At 37.3% G+C, this 17359-nt stretch overlaps 3 protein-coding genes and 2 pseudogenes across 5 annotated transcripts; all 5 read left to right on the top strand.

The window, feature by feature from the left end:
• The first annotated feature begins 114 nt into the window (after positions 1-114).
• LOC111015398 (putative amidase At4g34880) lies at positions 115-4603 on the top strand. The gene is made up of 5 exons (XM_022290412.2): positions 115-947; positions 2586-2800; positions 2919-3152; positions 3238-3439; positions 4013-4603. Exons 1-5 carry the CDS (start codon positions 405-407, stop codon positions 4331-4333), a joined length of 1515 nt encoding a protein of 504 aa, XP_022146104.1. The 5' UTR covers positions 115-404; the 3' UTR covers positions 4334-4603.
• A 927-nt stretch (positions 4604-5530) lies between these two features.
• Positions 5531-8245, top strand: LOC111015507 (putative amidase At4g34880; annotated as a pseudogene). The gene is made up of 5 exons (XR_015789239.1): positions 5531-6282; positions 6379-6590; positions 6678-6911; positions 7169-7368; positions 7466-8245. The product of XR_015789239.1 is annotated as a putative amidase At4g34880 (transcript).
• Positions 8246-10110: 1865 nt separating this feature from the next.
• Positions 10111-12453, top strand: LOC111015494 (putative amidase At4g34880). Its single transcript, XM_022290537.2, has 5 exons — positions 10111-10695; positions 10892-11103; positions 11256-11489; positions 11600-11798; positions 11885-12453. Exons 1-5 carry the CDS (start codon positions 10156-10158, stop codon positions 12230-12232), a joined length of 1533 nt encoding a protein of 510 aa, XP_022146229.1. The 5' UTR covers positions 10111-10155; the 3' UTR covers positions 12233-12453.
• On the top strand, positions 12310-15235 carry LOC111015408 (putative amidase At4g34880; annotated as a pseudogene). The gene is made up of 6 exons (XR_015789341.1): positions 12310-12316; positions 12833-13374; positions 13800-14011; positions 14118-14357; positions 14446-14641; positions 14732-15235. The product of XR_015789341.1 is annotated as a putative amidase At4g34880 (transcript).
• Positions 15236-16303: 1068 nt separating this feature from the next.
• Positions 16304-16925, top strand: LOC111015496 (Disease resistance-responsive (dirigent-like protein) family protein). The gene has a single exon (XM_022290540.2). The coding sequence runs from the start codon at positions 16310-16312 to the stop codon at positions 16871-16873; it is 564 nt and encodes a 187-aa protein (XP_022146232.1). The 5' UTR covers positions 16304-16309; the 3' UTR covers positions 16874-16925.
• The last annotated feature ends 434 nt before the right edge of the window (positions 16926-17359 follow it).

Genomic DNA, 17359 nt, shown 5'->3' with positions numbered 1-17359 from the left:
CTCTTTCTCTACATACATTCCTTTGAACGAAGATATTATTTCATTTCTTAAAATTGCCAAAAAAAATTCCTCGTACAAATTTTTTATGAATCAAGATAACTAGTCCAATATCAATAAACACCATCCGTTCTATCATGGATCTTAAATTATACTGAAGTTTTGCTTCCACTAGAATCTAGACAGTGAAATAATTTAAAACTTGTCCTTTCTGCAAGCAACTTTACAAAATTATAGAAGAACTGGATCAGTATCCGTACGATGAGGTTTCAATTTTTTTATTGAAAAAAAATAAAATTTAACGCCATCGAGACATCCTGTAGTAATAAAATCACAGTTCATTGTGTTTAAGCAGATGAAGAGATCGAAGCTAGGGATAAGCGCTCCGTGGACAGAGGAATTTTACGATGCAGGAACTTCGACTACCTGTACCGGCGTTCATCGCTCTGTTAATCGTCGCCGTCGGATCATTTAGCAGAATCGAAGGACAGGATTTCACGATTCAAGAAGCGACGATCGAGGAGATCCAGAGAGCATTTGCCGATCAGAAGCTCACTTCGAGAAGGCTTGTGGATTTCTACTTGAGCCGAATCGAAGCCCTAAATCCGGTGCTTCGGAGCGTGGTGGAGGTGAATCCGGAGGCGAGGGATGAAGCGGACGAGGCTGACCGGCGGCGGAGAGAGGCGGATGAGAACCGGTCGCCGGTCGGAGCGCTCGACGGCATTCCGGTGCTGGTGAAGGATGGTATTGCGACGAAGGACAAGCTGAACACGACGGCCGGATCGTACGCACTGGTGGGATCGGCGGTGGCTCGGGACGGCGGCGTGGTGGAGAAGCTGAGAAGGGCAGGGGCAGTGATTTTGGGGAAATCGAGTATGAGCGAGTGGTATTCGTTTAGAGCTCTGGGCCACGTGCCGAATGGGTGGTGCGCACGTGCCGGTCAAGGTGTGGTATGTTCCTGACTTTCCTCTTCTCTCGTAGTTTTTTTTAATAAATTAATGTCTTTCATTTAAAAAAAATAAATTGCATAAATTTCTACGATTAAATAATATCATTTGAGTGCAACTAATCATTCTCAAGGATCGGATAAATTTTTTGTTTGATTTAAAGAAACATGTCCATATCAATTAGAAAGACCATTTTAGTCCTGTGATTGAAATAAATTATTGCTACCTCTCTCTCATATAAATTTAAATGCTAGATAATTAATACACACTCTTTTCTTTCGAGTCAGAGGTTCAAACTTCTAAAATCACAATGAATTGCAGTAAGAAAAAACTATATATAGTAATATTTATTTTGAATCTCCCTATTTTTTATGAAAAAGTTTAGACTAGGTTAAGAAACATGGACTTTACTAAGATGATAATAGAATTTTTTTTATTTTTTTTTATTTTTTATATGAAACAACACTTTCATTTAGAAAAATAAAAATAGATACAAGAAGAACAAAAATGGCCTAAAAATAAAACCGGAAAGAGGAAGTCCCTAAAGCCTAGTGGATAAATACAAAAGGACTTAGAAACAAAACCTTATAATGAAGTATTAAATCTAATGATATCCCAAACATAATCCACATACTTCTCCACCCCTTAAAAGTCTATAATTCCATTCCAACCAAATACCCCATAAGGTAGCCAGAAAAACAAGTCTGCCACAAAAAACAATTCCTCTCACAAAAAGGGGTATAAAATGCACCTCCTCCATCGTAGCCCTACAATCTCTAGCACGGACCCAAGACAAACCAAAACACATAAAGAAACGGTGCCATAAATCCTACGCAAACAGGCAAGTCCACAACAAGTGATCGAGATCTTCCGAGGCACTCTTATAAAGAATGCACCACTGCGGATGATAATAGAATAAGTTAAAATATGCTAGTTCTCCTTATATTTTGATTTTTATATTATATTTTTCAAGCCAAATCATATAAAGTTTGGGTGCAAGCCAAATAGAAACATGAAACCAAACCAAATAGTTTATTTGAATGATAGATGTTCATAGTTTTAATTTTATTTTTTGGTACGATGTGAGATGGAAATTCGAATTCATGATTTTTTAGTCGGACTATATATTTTAATCCGTCGAATTATGCTCAAGTTCCTCATCATTTTGGTTTTATAAACTATAAAGCTGAAAAATCTCCATTACTTTAGTTTAGACTTATTTTACTAGTAATTTGACTCAATTTTGATCGAGTTTGTTCGATTTCTTTTATGAAAGAATTACTTCTATTTTTTTTTTTCCTTGGAGTTCAAATATGGGGTGTAGCAAGATTCCAACCTCCAGCCTTAATCTTTTGTATAAGACATAATATCTCAACGAATGAACTTGACAGTCAAAATATTAGTTTTGTTGTTGACTTTCATATTTATTAAACCTCAGGATTGTTCTTACCCAAGAAAGAAAAAGAAAAAAAAAAAACCCCAAAGATTGTTTAATTTTAGCCAAGACAATCCAAACCTAAGAAGCCAAAACCATTGCTGAATCAACCATCTTACACCCGTAGAGCAACCAAAACAGAAGCAGCAAACACTGTTTAGTCATTTGTTTATGTTACCAAAATGGTGTTTTATGGAACGACGCAGAACCCTTATGTAGCATCGGGCGAGACATGTGGGTCTAGCAGTGGCTCTGCCATTTCTGTTGCTGCTAACATGGTCACTGTCTCACTCGGCACTGAAACTCGTGGCTCCATCCTCTGCCCATCCGACCGCAACTCCGTCGTCGGATTCAAACCAACTGTTGGCCTCACCAGCCGGGCCGGAGTCATTCCGATCATGTCCCACCACGATACCGTTGGGTAAGTTCGATGGGACAAACACAAAATTTTACCTTCTCACAAGGGCGCAATTGCCAGCCCCTTACTTGTGAGCTCTATCCTATATCAAACTTAGAAATCTCAACATGATGAACTGCAGGCCAATAACCAGAAGCGTATCGGATGCAGTTTATGTCCTTGATGCCATAGCTGGGTTCGATCCGAGAGATGCCGAGGCCACAAGCCAAGGCTCCAAGTTCATACCTGAAGGTGGATATAAACAATTTCTCAATCCCAATGGGGCCAAAGGAAAAAGAATTGGAGTTGTTCGGAACCCATTTGCAGATAAGTTCCCTTCAATGCAAGTTTTTGAGAATCATCTTCATACATTAAGGTAACATGCTATAGCCCAAAAGTTTGTGAACTTGGTGTTCTTTTCTTAAAAAGTTCTCTTTATTTCATACTTACTGATCTTGTAGGCAAAGGGGAGCTGTTATAGTGGATCATCTTGAAATAGTAGACATAGATATAATATTGAGTCCCAAAAGGAGTGGGTTACTAACAGTTATGTTGGCTGATTTCAAGATGTTGCTAAATGATTACTTGATGAAAGAGCTCATCACTTCTCCAGTTAGGTCACTTGCAGATGTCATTGCCTTCAACAATAAGCACCCTGAAATGGTGAGAAATTACATGGCTGTTTTAACTGATATTTATGTTTAAATGGTAAATTTGGTCTCTATCACTTAGTCTTTCGAGTCATTTTAATTTGATCTATATGATTTTAAAAGTTTCAATTTAATCTTTATAATTTGGACTTAATTTTAACTTTCTCTATCATTTTAAAAATCTTCAATTTGGTTGGTTCCTATGGTTTGATTAAATCTTACCCATAGTTTAGAAACTATTTTTGTCCGCCTAAAAACCCACATATTTTTCTTATAACTTTTCTTCATGGCCCTAAACTCGCATGTAATCAACTTAACATAGTTACTTAGAAAATGTCAATATAATTATGACAAGGATGATTTCTTTGAGACTTTGCATAAATTATAGGGACTAAATTAAAAATTTTAAAATCATAAAGATTAAATTGGAACTAAACATAAATTATAGGGATTAAATTGAAACGGGACCAAGCTCAAACTATGCTCAAAATTGGATTGCAAATACAGAGTTTTGAAATGAGCAGATCATCAATTCAAGTATATGCAGCTTATTGTGAGTTCTTCCCTCTTTTGCTCCTCAACGCAGGAAAAGCTCAAAGAATATGGACAGGCCACTTTCATTGAATCAGAGAAAACAAATGGGTTTGGGGAGAAAGAAAAGAAGGCAGTTGAAATGATGGCAAATCTATCCCGAAATGGATTCGAGAAGTTAATGAGAGAAAATGCGTTGGACGCTATCGTAACACCGGGCGATGGCTGCATCTCGGTGCTGGCGATCGGAGGATACCCTGGAATTACTGTCCCAGCAGGATATGGTGAACAAGATGGTATGCCATTTGGGATGTGCTTTGGAGGGTTGAAGGGCACAGAGCCAAAGCTGATTGAGATTGCTTACGCTTTTGAGTAGGCCACCATGGTGCGAAGGCCTCCATTTTCAAAATCAATGGATTGTCAAATCTCATATGCCACCATTTGAGGAGGAAATGAGATGTTTTGGAAGTAGTTTTCAAGTTTCAAGTGAAGATGGAGTTGGATAACACACAAAATCCTTTTGATTTTAAAATCTTTGTTAAACTATTTAAACAACAAATGATATTAGATTCAAAAGTTTGGATTTGGCAGTCCATTGATTATATAAGAGAAACAAGTTTTAAAAATTTAGGTTTGGTGTAACTCATGTTCGGTTTATGGCTCCGCGATTTATAAAATTACATAGAGTTTAAAAGATGAGTTTCTTAAGTGATCTAAATTTATATATTTTCGACTTTGAATATATAGGTGAGATTTGAATCTAAGCCACATAAAACGGTTGAGCACTGAATTAGTAATTTAACTAGATATTAAGATTCCGTGTGATGACATTTTCGTTTTTTATTTCTATTTCTTCTATTTTAATGAAGAAAAATAAAATTGTGTGCCCTCGAGACCCCATATATCCAAGAATGAATATTTATATTTTGGAATAAATTGAAAACGGAAAAAAGAAATAAGAAACTTGTTTTTGTTGTTTTGAAAACACGGAAACAAGGAACATAGATATGGTTGTTAAATACTAAGACTTCTCAATCAAATTGGAATTAAAAAACAAGAAACAAAAACATTAGCAATAGACTCTCAATATCCTAGTCTATCAAACACACTAAAAGATCACTTTTCAAAAAACTTTTTACCTCTGTCATCATTTTAAGAAAATTATTTTATATAATCAATTGGTAAAAACATATATTTTCTACGGTTCAAATTTCCACCACTACCGGTTGTTGTATGAAAGAAAAAAAACTTTATCACAATTATTGCCTATTGGTGTCTATTATTGATTGTCCTATAAATGGCTGCCGAATTAATTTGGATTCGAATTTTTGGAGATTAACATAAAACAAACGTGCTTGTAGCCTTTTCGGCTTGGGTTCAAACTAATACTCGATCAAGATGAGGAAAAAAGGGAGAATCTTAATACTATCCAACACAATTTTCATTCGTTTCTTATGGCAATGCAATTATCATGTTTGATTTGTCATTTACATCTTTTGAAATTTGAATCACCATTTAAGTCTTTTCCAATAATATTTTGAAACAAGTTAAATAATGAAAATGTTAAGATCATGCATTCATGCCAAAATTTACTCCACTCACAAGGACAAAGCAAAGACAACAAAAGAAGGGACAACAGGGATTGATCATATGAATTCAGAATAAATAAAAGGTGGGGAAAGAGTTTGGCAGAAGCAAAAGCACTTCTTGTGGCATAGGATTGAGTGAAAAGGCATCTTTGTTCTTGTTTTCCCACATCTTTTACAAGTTTGCTTGGTCCACAAAATGGAACCTCGAAGCTTCTCCTTTAACTTTGCTTTGCTAGTTCTGAATCTGGTAACAATGTCACCATTATTGGGGTGGTCTCACAGCGTGGGAACTGACTTCTCCATTGGAGAAGCGACGCTGAACGATCTGCGGCAGGCAATGAACCAGAACATGCTCACCTCTAGACAACTTGTTGAGTTCTACATTGAGCAGATCCGTAAATATAACGGAACGCTCCGAGCCGAGGTGAATCCAGATGCACTAGACTTGGCTGACAATGCGGACCCGGAGCGTCGTGCTATGAAACCGAGACCAGTGCCTTTTCTGCACGGCATTCCTGTGCTTCTCAAAGATAACATTGCCACAAAGGACAAACTCAACACCACTTCTGGCTCATTTGCTTTGCTGGGTTCTATTGTCCCTCGCGATGCAGGAGTGGTGGCCAAGTTGAGGAGAGCTGGAGCGATCATACTCGGAAAGGCTAGCTTGAGCCAATGGTCTGGTTTTAGATCTAGTAAAGCTCTCCCTGGTTGGAATGCAAGGACTGGTCAAGGCGTGGTTAGCTAGCTATAAGTTAAAGCTTTCTAATCTATTTTGATTGAAGTCTCAACTAAAACAAAACTAATTAAAAGACTCCAAATGAAAATGGTGCAGGAAGCTTATACATTAGGAGATCCTGCTGGTTCAAGTAGTGGGTCAACAATATCAGTGTCAACAAGCATGGCTGCTGTCTCACTAGGAACTGAAACTGATGGCTCAATATTAAGTCCTTCCAGTTTCAATTCAGTGGTTGGCATCAAACCAATTGTTGGTCTCACTAGTCGAGCTGGAGTTATCCCGATCTCTCGACGCCAAGACACCGTTGGGTAATAAAGAAAGATGTAGTCTAAAATTGGATCTTATACCAGCCAAGTTTTTTTTTTCACTTATTAATTGGACTTTACATGAAACAGGCCAATCGGTAGAACAGTATCAGATGCTGCTTATGTTCTCGACGCCATCGTAGGATATGACGTGTTTGATCAGGCAACATATTGCTGCTCTCAGTACATTCCAAGTGGTGGGTACGCTCAATTTCTTAAGGCTGATGGACTTAGAGGGAAGAGATTGGGAATAGTGGAGGACTTCTCTCTAGGTCTTGATTCTTTCTTAGTTCAAGCTTTTGAGGAAATTGTCACAACATTGAGGTACTAAAGGAATAATTCTATCTGCGTATAAGATAACTTTCAAAACCCTTATATTTAGGCCATATTCAAATATCATCTTTACATGAAATACGACTAAGTTCAACAATTTTCTAATCAAATTATAAGTTGAATCTTTGAATTTTTAAGGTCGTATTAAATATATCTTTAATGCATATTTGGAAGATACATATTACACACAAAATTGAAAGTTCACGAGCCTAAAAGTTAAAGGGACGAGAATTAAATTCCACATGCAGGAGAAGTGGAGCAATATTGGTGAACAATTTGAAAATAAAAAGTTTTGAAGTCATACAAAATTCGTATCAAAGTGGAGAATGGATTGCATTGTTGAATGAATTTAGAGTGTCCTTGAATGCATATCTGGAAGAGCTGGTTTCCTCTCCAATTCGATCTTTATCAGATGCAATAGAATTCAACAAAAAAAACGCAGATCTGGTAAGTTCCCTTGATTCTATTACTACACCTTAACCAGTACTCAAACCAAAACCATAAATATCAATCCAGATTTGGCTAACTATGATTATATACTAGGAAAAAAATGGGCGATTACGGTCAAGATTTCTTTCAAAAGGCTAACGCCACGGATGGAACTGGACTGGGAGAAGCATTATCAAATTTAGCTAAACTTTCAAAAGATGGACTCGAGAAGACAATGATGGACAATAGGTTAGATGCAATAGTGACTGTGAATGAGCGAATCGCGACATTTTTGCGATCGGAGGTTTCCCAGGAATAACTGTTCCGGCTGGGTATTATTTGCCATCAAAGAAGCCGTTTGGGGTCTATTTTGGGGGCTTGAAAGGATACGAGCCGAGGCTAATAGAGATTGGATATGGGTTTGAACAAGCCACCAAGAGTAGAAGGCCTCCTCCTCTCACTAAATTGGCGGATGAGGCCTCAGTTTCTGAACTGAAGGGGGTTTTATGAACTCTTATCCGTAGATGGATAAGTAGGAGATACTACTTAACCTCTTTACCCATCCTAAGCTTAATTTCTCTCTAAAACAACTTTATGTGGATTATCACATATTGGTTCTACTTTTAAGTTCCGTCGAATAAGCCAAAGCGAGCCTAACTCAACAGTAATTGGCATGTATCTCCAACCAGGACGTTGTAATTCAATCCCCCAACTCTACATGTTGTATTGAAAAAAATAGTTACGTCGCATGATATATGGTCTACTCAATATTGCCTCAGCTAATTATACAACTCACACGCATACCTACATTGGCATGTTAACACACATTTCAAAGCTATGTTATCTATCGTTTAAACAATGTTAAAAAAATAATAAAAAAAAACTGTCGAGAAAAAGATATTATTATTTTTTCAAAATTCTCGACTAAAATAGGCATTATAAAAGTTTATTGACTTGTCCAAGCGCCACATTGGATTTTGGTTACTTCTCATCATGGCAAAAATATATAATAAGGTTTAATCATAATACTAACACATACAAGTTACAAACCAAACTAAAATTCAACAAGCATTATTTAAAGACGATTAATCCTAACAATCTTTCTAGCTTTCAATCAAAATAACGCTTTAAACCTAACACAAATTCATACTTTGCAATCAATAAGACTTGTTTAAGCCGTTGGCTTTTTGGCACTTAATCTCAAATTAATTAATTTTAATTAATTAATTAATTAATGTTTTGATGATAACAAACTTAATTATGTTATTTGACAATTTTAATATTTTAAAGTGTCCATGGTGTAGAACTTGATACGACGATTCCAACGAATTTTGAATCACTCAAATTAGAGCTCAAACGAAGAAATTATGGTCGAAAGAAATTGGAAGAAAAAAAAATACATGTGACGATGACATGGCGGCAAAATTTTAATGAATAGGATATGACATGAATTTTTTAGGTTATAAAATAAATGAGAAAGAAAGAAAAGAAAAAGGAAAGAGAAAAAAAAACAAGAGAAAAGAAAGAAAGTAGAAAAGAAATAAAAATAATAATAATAAAAGAATATTATTATATATACAAGTTAACGTTGTAAAATCAAAGTTTTTTTGAAAAGCTATCCGTTGGTGTGTGTATATATAATATTTATTTTATATATTATTATTTTATTTAATTTAATCTCAACCTTTTATTTTAACCGATTCAAATCCAATGGTCCAAATTGATTTTAGATTCAAACCTCTCCTAATTATTTTATTGTTCTTCGTCATCTAAAGCTTCCATGTCATTATAATTTCTTGCGAGAGAAATTTTATTTGAGAGATCCGTGCGCTTTCAATTTTATTTGTCTTATCCAAATTGAGGGCTTTTATTTTATAAGATTTTTTCTTAAGCAAATATCTGTATATTCACTCTTTGAGAGAGTTTATAAGTTCGTTCTTAGATTTCTATATCCTTTGTAAGGGTTTGTCTTAAGCCCGAAAAAGAGTAGTTGTAACGGTTTGATCTTGAACCGTGAAAATGATCCGGTTTCTTCTTGCTCCCGGAAAAAGAAGATTTTGTACCGGTTTGACTCCTACCGAATCGAATACCCAAGAGACGCTTGGGAAGTAGAGTAGGCCGATTGTTACCGAACCACTATAAATTTCCAGTGTCATTTTCTCTAACCCTTTCTTATTTAATTTATGTTCTACATGTTTACTATGAATATTAGAACTAATTAGAGTGCTTGAAATGTATGTCTAATTTATTGAATAATTTATGTTAAAATTAATTGTTTCTAAAAAATTTAGATATTTGTTTAAATTTGGGTCCACCATATTAAAAAATTTAAAAAAAACTCTATTCACCCCTTTAAGATTGTGATCCTGGGTCACCCCTTTAAGATTGTGATCCTAAGCCACCCATCGGATTTCTGTAAACTTCCCTATCATTACAAACACAATAATGAACTGCAGAAAAAGTATGTACAATATAAACCAACTCAAATTCTGGTCAAGGTACGGTTAGAATTAAAATTAAACCTAAACAAAATTACATTAAAGAATAAAGATGATAATTTTAATCCTACATTTGGCTTTTTTTAAAACAACAAAAAACCATAGGGATTGGTCGCGCATGAATTCATCTTTTTCCTAGTGCTGTGTCAATAATTTGATGTGGGGACAGGCGTGGCAACAGCAGAAGCAGTATTTGTGGCATAGTATTGATTAGAAAGGAATCTTTCATTGTCCTTCCAACTTCATAAATTCAGTGTTTTGGATTCGATTTCACCTAACCTAGTTTCCCTATTCCCTTGTTCCACAGAATGGAAACTCCACGCCTCTCTCTTTCATTTTCTTTGTTTCTGATTTTGGTAGCAGTATCACCGTTCTGGTCTTACAGTGTAAGGCCGGCTGGCTTCCCCATTGAAGAAGCCGGATTGAAAGATTTGCACCTAGCTTTCAAACAAAACAAACTCACCTCCAGGCAACTTGTTGAGTTTTACATTAAGCAAATCCGTAGATATAACCCACGGCTTAGAGGGGTGATTGAGGTGAATCCAGATGCATTATACTTAGCCGACAAAGCAGACCGTGAGCGCAAGGCCAAGGCGCCAGGCTCACTGCCTCTTTTGCACGGCATTCCTGTGCTTGTAAAAGATAACATGGCCACAAAGGACAAGCTCAACACCACGGCTGGCTCATTGGCTCTGTTGGGCTCCGTTGTGCCTCGTGATGCCGGAGCTGTGATGAGGTTGAGGAAAGCTGGAGCAATCATTTTGGGAAAGGCCAGCATGAGCGAATGGGCTGGTTTTAGATCCAATGGAGCTCCCACTGGCTGGAACGCCCGGGCAGGACAAGGCCGGGTGAGTGAGCCTCCAACTCCTCCAATACTTCTTCCATTATATTTGTGTAAAAGAAAAGGGCATCAATATTCAATTCTTTGTTCAAACTTTCTTGGAAGTTCCTTGCTACAATCCAATTAAAGTTATCTCTTGTAAGTGACAAATTGATTTGAATCTCAAATATACAAAACTAAGACTCAAGGTAAAAATGGTGCAGGAACCTTATACATTAGGACTTCCTTGTGGTTCAAGCAGCGGCTCGGCAATATCAGTGTCGGCAAACATGGCCGCTGTCGCACTAGGAACTGAAACGGATGGCTCAATACTATGTCCTTCTAGTTTTAACTCAGTAGTTGGCATCAAACCAACCCTTGGCCTCACTAGTACAGCCGGAGTCGTCCCGATCTCTCCACGACAAGATACTGTTGGGTAAGTGTTCCAAAAAATATTATTCAAAACTAGATGATCTCATTCAGTATTCAAGTCCTATTCACTTATTTAATTGATTTGATTTTACAATAACGTGATCATGTAAATAGAGAATAATTCCACTCTTGCTACATGAATGAACATGGGAACAGGCCAATCTGTAGAACGGTTTCCGATGCTGCTTATGTTCTCGACGTCATTGTAGGAACTGACCCCCTGGATAACTCAACCTATAAAGCATCTCGGTATATTCCAAGGGGTGGGTACGGTCAATTTCTTAAGGCTGATGGATTAAGAGGAAAAAGATTGGGAATAGTGGAGGATTTCTTTGGTGTAGTTGATCCTTCCTTAATTCCAGCTTTTGAGGAAATTTTCACAATATTAAGGTACCAAAAGATAGTTTCCAAATTTCAAAGATTATTTGCAATTATACTCGAACTTTTCTAATGTTTCATGGCAGTTTTGTGTTAGTATTAACGAAAAGGGATTTATGCAGCAAACGAGGTGCAATATTGGTAGACAATTTGAAAATAGACAACCTTGGAGCCATATATAACAATACAGAAAGTGGAGAAGTAGCTGCATTGCTGAATGAGTTCAAAGTGTCCTTAAATGCATACCTGAAAGAGCTGGTTTCCTCTCCAATTCGATCTTTAGCGGAAGCCATAGCATTCAACCAAAAGCACTCGAGCCTGGTAATTAAGCATGCTTGATTCTGTTGTTACATTCGAATCAAAACTCAATAGCAATTGAACTTCGTGTTTCATTTACAAAAAAACAGGAGAAAATTAAAGAGTACGGTCAAGATTTATTTCTACAAGCTGAGGCGACAAATGGAATGGGAATTAACGGATTATTATCGAAATTAGGGAAACTTTCAAAAGATGGACTGGAGAAAACGATGATTAAGAATAAGCTAGATGCAATAATGACTCCGAGTGCGATAATCTCACCGATTCTAGCAATTGGAGGATTTCCCGGCATAACTGTTCCGGCAGGATATTCGCCCTCAGGGACGCCATTTGGCATTGATTTCGGAGGTTTGAAAGGATACGAGCCGAAACTGATAGAAATTGCATATGGATTTGAGCAAGCAACCAAGAGAAGAAGAAAGCCTCCCCTCAAGTAAACTGCCGCCTTCTGCTTCTGCAAATGAACACCATCCATTCATGGATCGATCGTTTTGAGGTTTAGTTTAATATTCAAATGGATCGTTCGGTTCGAGGAACAAGAGTCAAGATGTCTGAGAATAAGATTTCAGGAAATAAGATATAATTGTGTTGTGCATCAAAATCTTATCGGAATTTTATGGAAATAAATGATTGATGTTAGCATTAAAATTGATCAAAATTAACTTCCAACAATTATTTACATGAGCTAATTATAATTTTAAATAATTGATTGTTAGTTATTTTTTTTAATTAAGTCAAATTCAAAAGAAATGTATTTAATAAAATTACATGAACTTTTAATTGTAATTAATCAAATATATTCAAATTGTTGGAAATAAAAGATTACTGTGTGGATATATGTCATTGAACTATTTTTAAGTGGCACGCCACACCCTTAAAATATTCCTCAGTTATCAAAAAGATATTTCAATTAAGGAGCAGGGCATGATTATTATAACGTAACATAATTGATGTAGAACTGGGAGTCACCAGATCCAGTCGAAAGGACCGACCACTTACAGCTAGTTGACTGATAAGCAACTGGTCCATGAGCTGAGCTCCCGTGGCTGCCCCAAGCTTCTCTCTTTATACATCCCTGCTTCTGGGTTTGCAGGCGATTTTATCATCTGGGAGTTGCAGCTTCGAAACTGACCCCTCCATTGAAGAAGCAACTGTGAACGACCTCCGGCATGCTTTCTACCAAAACAAACTCACCTCCAAGCAACTTGTCAAGTTTTACCTTGAGCAAGTTCGTAGATTTAACCCGATTCTGAAAGGGGTCATAGAGCTGAATCCAGATGCTTTACACCAAGCCTCCAGAGCCGACTACGAGCGCAAGAGAAATGCACCAGCCTCTTTGTCTCCATCGCACGGCATTCCTGTACTTCTTAAAGATAACATTGCAACCAAGGATAAACTCAACACGACTGCTGGCTCGTTTGCGTTGCTTGGCTCCGTTGTTCCTCGTGATGCGGGGGTGGTGACCAAGTTGAGGAAGGCAGGTGCGATCATCTTTGGGAAAGCGAGCTTGAGCGAGTGGTCTGATTTCAGGTCGTATGCACCTCCGAATGGTTGGAGCGCTAGGGGTGGCCAAGGCAAGCTATGCAGCTTTTCCAAGTTCTTCAATAAGTAGCTGCTTCTAAAAGAGACACACAAGAAGAATCTGTATTGCGGAGTAGGAGTGTCAGTTGCCAGAGTAAGCCAAATATCTCTAATAATAAAGATTAAGATTTTGAAACTGTTGACATGCTAAAATTCACAGCCAATAAACGATTATTTTTAATCTAAAATATCTAGTTAACATCATACTCTAAGCTAACTAACTTCTTAGAAATCAAATAAAAAAATAAAGCACCAAAACAAAGTGAGTACAACTCAGCGGTAATTGACATATACCTCCAACTACAAGGTTGTGAGTTCGAATCTCCTTCCAACATGTTGTACTAAAATAAAAAAACAATACAGCATAAAATTTGTCTTAAATCGACAAGAAACAAAGTGTAACCTAATGCAACCTGTTTTCATAATCCGTACACATTAGGAGAACCTTGTGGATCCAGCAGCGGCTCTGCCATATCTGTCGCAGCAAACATGGTTACAGTTTCATTGGGGACTGAAACTGATGGATCGATATTATGTCCTTCCACTCTCAACTCAGTAGTTGGCATCAAACCAACAGTAGGACTCACCAGTCGAGCAGGTGTCGTTCCAATTTCTCTGAGGCAGGACACTGTTGGGTAACCAATTTGCCTCTATTTACCCTTTTTCCACTTTAATTATGTAATGTTACCATTTACATTAGCATTCCAAGTACTTTCTGCCTTGTGAATAATGATGGAACAGGCCCATCTGTAGAACAGTATCAGATGCTGCTTACGTTCTAGATGCCATTGTAGGAGCCGACAGCTATGACATCTCAACAACTGAAGCATCAAAATACATTCCAAAAGGTGGGTACGGCCAATTTCTTAGGGCTGATGGGCTGCAAGGGAAGAGAATAGGAATCGTGAGGAAATTTTATGATTTCGGCCATGATGATGCCTTCTACCCTCAAGCTTTTGAGAAAGTTCTCAAAACTCTGAAGTAAGGAAGCAAACTCACTTTTCAAAAAACCATCTTGATTCATGTTAGAGGTTTCTATCTGAACCCTAAGTCTTCAGTAACATGAAAGGCAAGGAGGAGCGATATTGGTGGAAAATCTGACGATAGACAGCCTACATGTGATCACTGGCAGTTCAAGTGGAGAATGGACAGCATTGCTTGTTGAGTTCAAAATATCCTTGAATGCATACCTTAAAGAGTTAGTTGTTTCTCCGATCTGATCTTTGTCATATGCAATAGAATTCAACAAAAGGAACTCAAAACTCGTAAGCAATTAGCATTGATTTTGTTCTAGTTTTACAATCAGCACATCAAAAAGCAGACTATCATAACAATGAAATTTTATCACAATGTAGGAAAAGATAAAGGAGTATGGTCAGGATTTATTTCTAAAAGCAGAAGCCACAAAAGGAATCAGAGTTGCAGAAAAGGCAGCACTGGCCAGGTTAGAAAAACTGTCAAAAGGCGGATTTGAGAGAGTAATGATTAAGAATAAGCTCGATGCAATCGCAGCTCCTGGTCGTTTGATCTCTCCCGTTCTTGCTATTGGAGGTTTTCCTGGAGTTAGTGTACCAGCTGGATATAACCCTCAAGGGGTTCCCTATGGCATTGGCTTTGGAGGATTAAAAGGATTTGAGCCGAGACTGATAGAGATCGCCTATGGCTTTGAGCATTTAGCTAAGAGTAGAAGGCCTCCTCCACTTAAAAGACCCTAAACTGGATCCATCCATGGATATGAAATCCTAAGGCAGACTTCTGTGAGTCAACCAGAAGCAATGAGACTTAAACTTTTTAATCGTTACGATAAAGCTGTCAATTTCATGCTTCAATAAGAAATAAAATGTTCAATTAACTGATAATACTTTGCATATTTTATTTTAATATTTTGGCTTGAGATATGAAATGCAACCACTTGTTTAAACTTTTCCAGAGGTTCTGGAAAAAAGAACCAAGGTAAGTGCAACAGAATAGACGATTTAGGGTATTGATTGGTTTTGTTCAAGTGAGTTAGATAGCAATGTTCTTACATTGGCTTCTAATGGTTCAACATTTTCTAATCACATGTTCATCCATCTAAAGGCATTGAAAACGCATTTATACTGTTCCAAGTTTCCAACTTTCTTTCACAAACCCCATCCCCCTTGAGAAAAGTGACCTCGTTATCATTAAAACTAGACAATTGCTTTGATAGAAGCAACATCTATCGTATTTTTAGCGGTACCCTACAGCCAATCGGCTCCCCCTGAAGCCAAACTTCATCTTAGGTCTTTCTACAGCTAAATTAACCGACCATAGATGAAGAAAGGAAAGCCCTGCTGCTAAACCTGTTCTTCATAATTCTTAATGATCTGCTATGATTTGTGATATATGAGCATCATTAACCTCCTTTCACCTCCAATGAATCTGTTTTTATATAGACGGGTTTGCCCCATTTCAGCCACCAACAAAATACCGCTCCTTATTGAATGATCCTTCAGCTAGAACAAAATGACATGCCTTCTCAAGTCTCAACTCCATTATATACTCCTCAATCTTTTTCAGACTTTTTTTCTTATAACCAAAGTGATGTTCACCATATAAATGTATTAGCATTACTATGCATTTCCATTCTGTTTAAACGAATTAATTTTTAACGCATTGCATAGGAAAATGTATCCAAACATTGGGGTGGAATAAACTTTAATGATATACTGATAAATATTGCTCCATGAAAGGAAAGCCAGGGGTGAATCCGCGTTGTCATTTGCTTTCCAGTTCAATAAAAATCTGCTACGTTATGAGACTTCATTAACATTCCTAATCAGCAGAAATATAAAAATCGCTAGAATCATCTTTTTCAATCACACAGTATAAGAATCAAGAACCAACCCTAATTAAAATGGTCAATTTCAGGACCTGATAATCAATCCTCTATCAGAGAAATAAAAAAGAACATGGAAATGACCAGGCTATTGGTCGGGTTACTGATACTCTTCGTCGCCGCCATATCTGCCCGTTCCGAGTATTTCTCCGAAACTGTGCCGCGCGTCCAGTTAACGGAGAAGGTAACCCATCTTCATTTCTACCTTTTCGACATCCTGAGCGGCGAGAGACCCAGCGCGGTCGAGGTGGCGCACTCAAACGTCACCATCGGCGACCAGTCGGCGACTCCATTCGGCAGCGTCTACGCCGTCGACGACCCGCTCCTGGAGGGACCCGACCCGAGTTCAAAAGTGATCGGAAACGCGCGGGGGCTGTACGTGTCGGCAAGTGAAGGGCGAGATTTGTGCTTGGTGATGTACATCGATTATGGCTTCACCGCCGGCAAGTATAAGGGGAGCTCGATCAGCGTGTTTTCGAGGAATCCGGTGACGGAGCCACGAAGGGAGGTGGCGGTTGTCGGCGGGAGAGGGAAATTTAGGATGGCTAGAGGATTTGCGAAGCTGAGGACCCATTACTTGAACGTCACTAATGGCGATGCCATCATAGAGTATAAGGTTACTGTGTATCATTACTGAGATGTGGAGAAGAATGATAGCTGGTTTGCTAATAAGATTGTCAAATTATTGATGGATAGGTTTATAATTATTTCTCTCTCTTCTTTTTTATACTCTCAGATGACGTGTCGAGATTTCAATTTCATACAAAGGAATATTTGATAAAACATTGACTCGTAAAAATTAAAAAAAAATTTAAAAATTTGTAAAAATTATTTTAATTTTTTAATAAATTTAAAATGATTAATATTAATATTATGTATATATCATTGATATTTTGTTGATATTTTTCATATTTTATTAATTTTTCTTAATAGGATGAAAATGTCGATTTATCCCTCATCATGTGGATGTCGAACCTATAGATCCATGAAAATGTCACTGTGTCAACATATATTTAATACCATTATCTTTCTTTTTTTCAAAGGTAATTTTATCCTTTTATGTTAAATTTGATTTCTTTCTTTCTTTTTCTTAATAGATAAATTTTCTCGTTAAAAACTAAAA

Source organism: Momordica charantia (assembly GCF_013281855.1).
Source record: "Momordica charantia cultivar OHB3-1 chromosome 2 unlocalized genomic scaffold, Mcharantia_2.0 BLBB01000002.1, whole genome shotgun sequence".
NCBI classification, from domain to species: domain Eukaryota; kingdom Viridiplantae; phylum Streptophyta; class Magnoliopsida; order Cucurbitales; family Cucurbitaceae; genus Momordica; species Momordica charantia.
This window is presented reverse-complemented; position numbering and strand designations above follow the sequence as displayed.